Genomic DNA, 10,388 nt, shown 5'->3' on the forward strand with positions numbered 1-10,388 from the left:
TTAAACCCTTCGGTTGCGTACTTAGGACTTCAGACTTATTTAGAAAATTTGATGTTTCATTTCTTAAAAACATTACACAACTTGACCCCAAAAGAAAAACATTATACATGGAACAATCAACAAGTATATCCTAGGACCTTACAAATCAAGTGTCCTGTTTTGGAAGAGGATTAGTTTCAATTTAGAGTGAAAGGCTAGTTTCCGCTAGTACAGTAAAATTTCTTATCAAAATGTATTTCTGTAACTTCTTCATTTCGTTCAAATTGTCTCCACGAAATATTCTTCCGAAAATTATCTCTCTTAAATCTTTAACAATATGATTGTATTCTTGAACATAGTTATGATCATACAACATTTTTAATTTCCAAAACTAAAATTTTTGAAAAACAATTTTTGCATAAATAATACGCACGTGATACGAACGTAAAATGTGAACAAGGCGATGAAGTGCTCGAGATGGACACAACTCCATTAATTTCATTGTCATTGTTCCACTACATAATGCCACCAAATTTTTCTCTCTTACACAGTTCTTTTCATGTATATTTCATGGAAAATCTTCTACTTGAGAGGAGGCATATCATTTCAAGTCAATTCGCAACAAATGGTTAATGAATGGCAGAAATCTATCCTTGTCTACTACCGGTACCCAATCATATCCTCCAGGAGACAAAACTGACCTTTTCTATATGAGCTTCTAACTCTCCTTAGTGATCGAAACTCGAGAAAGCTCCAACTTAATGGTCTCAAAATCTTCGTTTTTTAGTTCTTCCCTTGACAACCACGACAACAAGCATTGGTTGATCCACTCATTTCCACTGCAGAAAGTTGCATTGCTTTTGGAAGATTTAGGCCCCCCGAATTTCATAATCTTTTGTAAATTTGACTCTGACGGATCTTTCAAGTAGCTTTTCAGGATGTCCCTGATAGCGTTACACCAGACTGGTCGAGCCACTTTAAGAAAATCGCGCACAACAAATACAGGAAGAGTCGAACTTCCTACATCAGATTCGTGCTGCCCACCTCTGCCATGATAGTCAGATCCTCCTAGCTTCAGAAGATCATGTTCGTCGGCCAAGTCACAGTAAACTAAAATCGTGAAAATGAAATGTTACAGAAGAATTGGTTCATGGTTGAATTCCCGTCAGAAACAACTTTCCCAAAAAGTTCGAGCGCGTGGAACAAGAATGATATATACACTTACATATACTATGACAAACTTAGCGAATATAACAAACCACCAAAAAAAACAAGAAACTAATAGTTACCAGACAGTTTCCCATCGCTTCTGTAGGCCTCTATTCCATGCAACCCTGCTTCCTTTAGTCTTCTGATTATAAAAGCAGGGTTTTTTAGTGCCCATGGATGTGCTAATACTGCAACACCCCCGGTCTCCTGTATCATCTGCACGGTTTCCTCGGCAACTGGCTCGCTTCCCCTGAGACAAATAAAAGCCTGGAGTTGAATACGGAAGCATGAGCAGGATTACTAATGAATATCTTTATCAAAAATTAAATTTATAATATGGAAACACTAGTACGTAGAATACGCAGGTCCACCATCATATAGATATCGGGCAAATGCTTGTTTCAGATTTTCTACATGGCCAGCTTCAAGCATAGCACGTGCCACATGAAGTCTGCCAGGAGCAACGCCTTTTCCAGCAATCTTTGTGACATTCTCCCATTTAACAGGCAGCTTGAGTTTATTCAGCTTAGACACAATGTTTTTTGCACGAAGGAAGCGACCGTCTCTAATACGCCCTAAAAACTTCTCCAATTCCTCGGATTTTGTCGGCCCACAGCTGCTGTAATATGCAAGGATGTGGACAGGCTCTTCTGGACCCAAATCCCCTCTGTTGGTCATCAAAAAGATGGTCAAAAATGTAGATAGAATAATTCTAAATGAAAATTTACCAAAAGAAAAGCATGGCGGTGGGTATTGAATCGAAGGCAAGATACTAACTTTGAGTGGAAAATAGTGCTAATTTCAACCCCAGGAATGATTTTGATGCCATATTTACGAGCTGCTTCAACAGCTTCGGGGATGCCAGATAACGTATCATGATCTGTCAAAGCAAGGACTTTCACCTGTTCTTGAGGCATATTTAACATATTAACCAATTGCGCTCTCAATCATATTATATATTGGATTGGATACAAATTCGTTAGTTCGTGATAGTATATTATAAGAGAAAATGAAAAAATGATGGTAGAATTTTTAAATCACAGAAATAAATTGAGGACACCAAGGAGCACTAATAAAGAATTGTTAATTACATGCAGGAAGATATAGAGAGAATAACTTGTAAAAAGTGCAGTATAATTGCTAGGGATTATTTTCATCAAGTTATGAGTGGAAAACCAATCTCTTGCTGCAATTTTGCAAATGTTAAACTTTACGTGATTGTGAATCAATTATGCGCCCTTATCCAAAAAAGTCAACTGCATCTCCATGTGATTATACCACAACCAAATATGTGGGTGTTGCTGAATATGAAAGGTGTCAGTCATATTCACAGAAATTCGTCACAATAATGGCTGGTTGAACCTGTATGAACCGAATTATTTAAAAGTGTATATTTATAGAAGGTCTAGTTGTCGTGTCATTATAAAACCTCCACTCTAAATTGATTGTCCAATACACCAAAAATGTAAAGGTGATGTACTCCAACTCCGTTGTTCTGGCCTTCAAAAGACTCTTTCCTTGAACATTGTTACTTACAAGTCACAAGCTACAAATGCATTTCACCACTTGCAAGGCAGAAAAAGTAAACAAAAAAACTTGTCACTGGAGACACCATGAAATCCAAAAAATCGAATTATCAGACCAAAAACACTAAAATGCACTTGATAAGTTCAGGGACAGGATCAGCCGATTGAACCACCATCCTCACTGTGAAATCTAGTTTATCATTAAAAAGTATTCCGTCAAGAATTTGTGAAGTATTTTTAGAAAATCATAGTTGATCGATACTTAGACTATCCAAAGGCATATTTCTACCTCTAGTATCTTAGAATTTCAGAAAGGAAACCCAAAAAAGCAAGAGATGCAGATATTCTGCAAGCCTAATCTTGAACATGTTGACGTTCCCTTTCATTTTATATTTTTCCCACCTTCCTCATGTTATTCCACAATCAATAATGCCTCGCCCTCACAATTTTTTAATCACTGAACAAAAAATTGTGCATCGTCATCAAGGTTGAAACAGTGAGAAGCAAAAGAAAAAACTCAAACTAAGCATTATATAATGAGCTGAGATACAACAAAAAGAATTATTAAGCCGATATAAAATTAAATGGAATAAACTTATCTCTCAATTGCTTTAAAGGGAAAATAGAGTCAAATTTGAAATGAAGCAATGACCAACACATGGAGAAATATCACTCTGTTTTTGTAGAATAGATTCTCAGATGCTAGAATCAATCAAGTCTTGACACATCAAGGATCATAAATCCTTTGTCTCCTTGAAAAAATGGTAACCATACTACACAAATGGACGTTTGCTAATTCCAGAAATTCTCAACTATATAGTGAAAACGTAGTACTCTTGTTAACATAATTTCCTGTTTTACACATGAATACAACCGAAACCCAGGATCTCGTCATCCATTGATGAAGCCTATCCCTTTATTTTCCGAATTCCATTTCATGCTGAAAGGCGTTTAAAAGTTCACACCCCTTACATGAAACGGCATATTCACATGAGCTTAAAAGATATGTACTTCAAAGCAAGACAAGCATTCAAAAAGCATCATACATTTCTCGATGAAACTGAACAAACTCATAAAAAAAGTCTTTAACCATGGAAACCTCCATGGTCGTGTAAGAATCAAATCCAGTATTAATGGAAAAAGATTAAATCTTGAACCATGGAAACCTCCATAGACTCCAAGACATGAAACCACTACGACTGCAAACAATAACAAACACGAGAAGCAGCAAAGTAATAGCACATGCCACAACATATAAAAACCAATATAGAGAAAACCCGCCGCTTATTCTATCCAAAGGAAAAAAAACAAGCTCACCCCCTTTTGATGAGCTCTTTCTACAAGCTTGGTAGGAGACAAATAGCCATCGCTGCATGTGGTGTGACAGTGAAACTCAAAGACAAGTTTCTCCTTGGGTTGGTACCACTGCACCCCAAAATCATCAAGAACAGAATCAACAAAACTCGTGGAATTATTACAACCATTCGATTGGTCCAAGAAAACCCATTCGCTGACTGCTTTATATGCCACAGTTTGTTCGAGGGTCATTTTCCTCTTGGCACCGCCTCTCTTCTTTTTCTTCTTCTTATTCTTATTATTGCTGCTATTAGCAATACACTTTTTCGGGCTTCCTTTATCAGCCATCATAGATTCCTCTTTCAAGCAGAAGATGATGCAATAAAGCAAGAACTTGAGAAGATAAATGAAGGGTTGTGTGGGGTTTTGTGAACACTGAGGCCAAGAGGCAGGGGGGATCTAGGATTCCATCATTCTATAGGGGGTCTCCGGTCTAGGGTAGGTGGGTGTGCCTAGGCATCTCTATGTCATGTCCACGGCAAACTAGAAACGATAATTTCAGGGCAACGCCTATGGTAAGTTTTCATAATTATTTTTTTAATGTATTTAATCTTTTAAAAAAACTCAATTATATCTATTTTAATTTGACAAAACTACCTATAATCAATTTTTTAATTATTGATTCTTTATTATTATCCCATAACACCTTACGAAACATTTATAAATATTAATAAAAGATACACGCGTTGTATGTATTATTATTATTATTAATCTGATCAAATAATACTAAACCGTTAACATAAAATTATTTTTTAATTTAGAAGAGTTGTTCGATTTAAAAAAAAAAATTTGTTTAGATTTTTTAAATATAAAATATGGAGTGACTTGATGAGGTTTTTAGTAGAGTAAGAAAGGTAATTATTGAATTAAATATTTTTATGTTCTTTAAGGTAGTTACTCTAAAAGTCTCACACATAATAATAATAATAGTATAGATAAAATATTAAAATTGTTATATATATAAAATAAAATTTTTATTTATCTTAGAAAATAGATTTTTTTAAAAAAAATGACTCTTCCTAATGGTGGTGAATTTGGCCATGCATGGTAAATAAATGAATTTAAGAATTGGTCTGAAAAACAGTGTACTTATCTCTAATATGTTATGTATATTATTATTTTCTTTTTTTCTTTTTAAGCTGTCATACTCTGACTTCATGCTTCGTCTCTTTCTACTGTCAGGTCACAATTCAATTAATTTCTGGGTTTTTTTAATTAATCTTTGTGAAACTGTAGTATTTTTTTTGGGTAAATTTCAAAAAAATATATTTGTCAATCTTTCAATTAAGTTTCAGTACATAGCCATAATTTTTTAAAAATCAGTACCTGACAAATCTATACTTTTAGTTTTAATACCTCACAAAGCAAAATTTACATTTATATCCTTTATTATTTAAATAAATATATTATTTTAGCCACAAAATTACATGTGTCTTCTTCATTTAAAATATAATTTTAAAAAAAATTTGTTTCTGAATTATCATGGAATAAAAATAAATACTTGTTTTGACATATAAAGTACTTATTATGGGATTTCAGATAATTGATTTCACTATTTGAATACTCCAAATATATAAGAAAATAATATATTCGAGCATTCACCATAAATTCAGTCATTGATAGTCTTTTCATGAGAAATGCAATAGGATGACTTATTCATGTCATTTTATTTTTTTTAAAAACATAGGTCATCACTCATCTTGAAATAAAATTAAGTATTTATTTTGACCTACAAAATACTTATTTTGGAGTTTCAAATGCTTGATTTGACTCTTTGAATACTCCAAATGTGTAAAAAAATACCGGATCTTCGAGCTATCACAATAAATTCAATAATTGTTGATATTTTCATTGAAAATACATTTAGATGACTTATTCAAGTCATCTAATACTTGAAAAAACATAGTTTCTCATTCATTGTTGAATTAGAAAAAGTACTTATTTTGATCGATAAAATACTTATTTTGGGGTTCCAAATATTTGATATGGCTATTTGAATACTTCAAATGTGTAAGAAAATACTTAAGTTTCAAGTAATATTAAGTGACTTTTGATGGTGTCATTTGTAAAGTTAAAATATGATACTTAAATTGGTACAAAGAGTATCTAATTAAAGTCTATAAATACATGATTTTACCCCGTAAATACTTATATCCAATTATTTGAGGATGCCAAAATATAATTTGAAGTTAATATTAAGTGACACCGATGATGATATTCGTGAAGTAAAAAGATGATACCTAAATTAATACAAATAATACATAATTCGAGTCCACGAATACTTGATTTTACCATTTAAATACTCAAATTCGATTGAGTATGTAAAAATATATAATTTGAAGATAATATTGAATGTTGTTTGATGATGATATATGTGAATAAAAAATGTTATACCTAAATTGGTACAAATAGTACCTGATTTGATTTCACATATACTTGATTTTACCTTTTTAATACTCAAATTTGATTATTTTGGGATATTAAATAATATAGTTTCAACTGATATTGAGTGACTTTTGATGTGTCATTTTTTAAATTAAAATTTGATGCCTAAATTAGTACAAAAAGTATCTAATTCGAGTCTAGCAATACTTAATTTTACTCCCTAAATGAGAAGTACTTAATTTGAGTTTGCAAATACTTGATTTCGTAAATGAGATATTCACAATATGTATTAAAATACTGGATATTCGAATAAGCAACGTAAGTTCACCAAGTGTTGGTATTTTTATGAATAAGTATTTGGATGATATATTCATCTCATTTTAAAAAAATTTGTAAAAGAAAAAACAAATTCCCAACTAAGCATGGAAATTCTAAAGTACTTATTTTTATTTGAGAAGTGCCTAATTTGAGATTAAAAATATTTGATTTAATACATAAGATACTCATAATATGTAATAGAATACTGGATATTCGAATATGCAACGTAAGCTTACCAAGTGTTTATCTTTCCTTTGAAGATGCATTTGGATGACATATTCATCTCATTTAATATTTTTTTTGTAAAAACAAAACAAAAACAAAAACAAATTCTCAACTACGTATTGAAATTTTAAAATACTTAGTTTTATTTGAGAAGTATCTAATTTGAGTTTGCAAATACTTGATATCTTGAATAAGATACTCACAATATGTATTAAAATACTAGATATTCGAATATGCAACGTAAGATCACCAAGTGTTGATCTTTCTATGGAAGATGCATTGATACGAATAGTATCTAAATTGGTGAAGTTAAAATATGATAGCTAAATTGGTAAAAAGAGCATCTAATGCGAGTTCGCAAATACTTGATTTTACTTCCTAAATACTTATATTCAACTATTCGATGATGTCAAATTATGTAGTTTGAAGTTAATATTGATTGGTTTTTTATGATGACATCCGTGAAGTAAAAATATGATACCTAAATTAATACAAATAATACCTAATATGAGTCCACAAATACTTGATTTTACTATTTAAATACTCAAATTCGATTATTTTGATAATGTCAAAATATATAATTTGAAGTCAATATTGAGTGACATTTGATTATGAGATATGTGAAATAAAAATGTGATACCTAAATTGTTACAAAATTAGATTCCACTGATAATTGATTTTACCCTTTACAAATTCAAATTTGATAATAAGTATAATGAAAGAATATTGATACATATAATGAATGATTACCAATAAATATTATGAATGAATACTAATGAAGATGATATCAAATGAAGTATTGTCTTGTCATTTAATGAATACCAACAAGTATTGTGGATGAATATTAATGATATTATAAATTAATACTCATAAGTATAAAGAAAAAAAATACTAATAAGTATGATGAATAGTTACCAATAAGTATTATGTCAAATAAGTATAATTGTCAAATAAGTCATTCAATGAATATCAAAAAGTATTTTGTAAATTAATATTGATGAGTATTTTATAAATAATTAATCTTAGACTCGATAGCTATGCTTAAAGTGCAAACTTCAAGCTCATTTACGAACTATGTTCATAATGCATCTCCCAATTAGTACATCATGAATAATGAACTATGTTTATTTATTTAAATGACATGAATAAGTATACTAATGAATTTTTTATGGAAAGATTGTCTATTCGAATATCCAGTATTTTAATGCATATTGTGAGTATCTCATTTACGAAATCAATTATTTGCAAACTCAAATAGGTACTTTTCAAGTAAAACTAAGTACTTTAAAATTTTCATGCTTATTTGAGAATATTTTTTACCAAAAAAATATTAAATAAGATGAATATGTAATATAAATGCATCTTCCATGGAAAGACCAATACTTGGTGAACTTACGTTGCATATTCGAATATCCAGTAGTCTATTACATATTATGAGTATCTCGTGTATCAAATCAAGTATTTGCAATATGAAATTAGGTACTTCTCAAGTAAAATTAAGTACTTTTAAATATTCATGCTTCTTTGGGAAATTGGTTTTTTTTTTTCAAAAAAATATTAAATGAGATGAATATGTTATCCAAATTCATCTTCCACATAAAGACCAACACTTGGTGAACTTATGTTGCATATTCGAATATCCAGTATTCTATTACATATTATGAGTATCTCATGTACCAAATCAAATATTTGAAATATGAAATTATGTACTTCTCAAGTAAAACTAAGTACTTTAAAATTTTCATGCTTATTTGAGAATTTGTTTTTTTTTACAAAAAATATATTAAATAAGATAAATATGTCATCCAAATGAATCTTCCATGGAAAGCCAAGACATGGTGAACTTACGTTGCATATTTGAATATCCAATACTCTATTACATATTATGAGTATCTCTTGTACCAAATCGAGTATTTGCAAACTCAAATTATGTACTTCTCATCCAAATGCATATTCCATGATAATACCAACACTGGGAGAATTTACGTTGCTTATTCGAATATTCAGTATTTTAATACATATTGTGAGTGTCTCATTTATGAAATCAAGTATTTACCAACTCAAATTAGGTACTTCTCAAGTAAAACTAAGTACTTAAAAATTGTCATGCTTATTTGAGAATTTTTTTTTTACAAAAAAATATATTAAATGAGATGAATATGTCATCCAAATGCATCTTCTATGAAAAACCAACACTTGATGAACTTACATTGCATATTTGAATATCCAGTATTCTATTACATATTATGAGTATCTCCTATATCAAATAAAGTATTTACAAACTCAAATTAGGTACTTCTCATCCAAATGCATGCATATTCCATGAAAACACCAACACTTGGAGAACTTACATTGCTTATTAGAATATCCAATATTTTAATATATACAGCGAGTATTTCATTTACGAAATCAAGTATTTGCCAACTTAAATTAGGTACTTCTCAAGTAAAACTAAGTACTTTAAAATTTTCATGTTTATTTGAGAATTTGTTTTTTTTACAAAAAATATTGAATGAGATGAATATGTCATCCAAATGCATTTTCCATTGAAATACCAATACTTGGTGAATTTACGTTGTCTGTTCGAATATCCAGTATTTTAATACATATTGTGAGTATCTCATTTACGAAATCAAGTATTTGCAAACTCAAAATAGACATTTCTCAAGTAAAACTAAATACTTTAAAATTAAATGCTTAGTTGGGAATTCGCTATTTTTACAAAAAAAATATTAAATGAGATGAATATGTCATCAAAATACACAATTCATGAAAAGACAAGCAATGACTGAATTTATGGTGATCGTTCAGGATTCAGTATTTTCTTACACATTTAGAGTATTTAAAGAGTCAAATCTAGTATCTGGAACTTCAGAATAAATACTTTTTATGTCAAAATAAGTACTTAATCTTATTTCATGATGAGTGATGAACTATATTTTTTTAAAAATAAAATGACATGAATAAGTCATCATAATGCATTTTTAATGAAAAACTAACAACGACAGAATTTATGTTTATTGTTCAAAAATGTAGTATTTTTTTTTTACGCATTTGAAGTATTCAAATAACAAAATCAAGTATTTGAAACCTCATAATAAGTACTAATATTTTGGTAGATGAAAATCACACAATTAATTTGATGGATAAAATTATATATTTATTTAAATAATACAAGGGTAAAAATGTAAATTTATCTTTGTAAGGAGCTAAGTTTGTAGTGTTGTCAGGTATTGATTTGTAAAAAAAATCTTCTAGGTACTGAATCTTAAATAAAAGATGTACAGATGTATTTTTTTCAAACTTACCCTTTTTTTGTCAATTATTTTTAATTATTTTTTTAAAAAAATGTCTTTTCAGATGGATCTTTCCATTACGTTGTCTTCATAC

At 29.9% G+C, this 10,388-nt stretch overlaps 1 protein-coding gene across 1 annotated transcript; it reads right to left on the reverse strand.

The window, feature by feature from the left end:
* Positions 1-13: 13 nt before the first annotated feature.
* Positions 14-4,545, reverse strand: LOC140969858 (uncharacterized). The gene is made up of 5 exons (XM_073431377.1): positions 4,032-4,545; positions 1,966-2,090; positions 1,541-1,855; positions 1,269-1,438; positions 14-1,089 (listed from the first exon to the last, which is right to left on the reverse strand). Exons 1-5 carry the CDS (start codon positions 4,359-4,361, stop codon positions 698-700), a joined length of 1,332 nt encoding a protein of 443 aa, XP_073287478.1. The 5' UTR covers positions 4,362-4,545; the 3' UTR covers positions 14-697.
* Between the last annotated feature and the right edge of the window lie 5,843 nt (positions 4,546-10,388).

Source organism: Primulina huaijiensis, chromosome 2 (assembly GCF_012295235.1).
Source record: "Primulina huaijiensis isolate GDHJ02 chromosome 2, ASM1229523v2, whole genome shotgun sequence".
Taxonomy (NCBI): domain Eukaryota; kingdom Viridiplantae; phylum Streptophyta; class Magnoliopsida; order Lamiales; family Gesneriaceae; genus Primulina; species Primulina huaijiensis.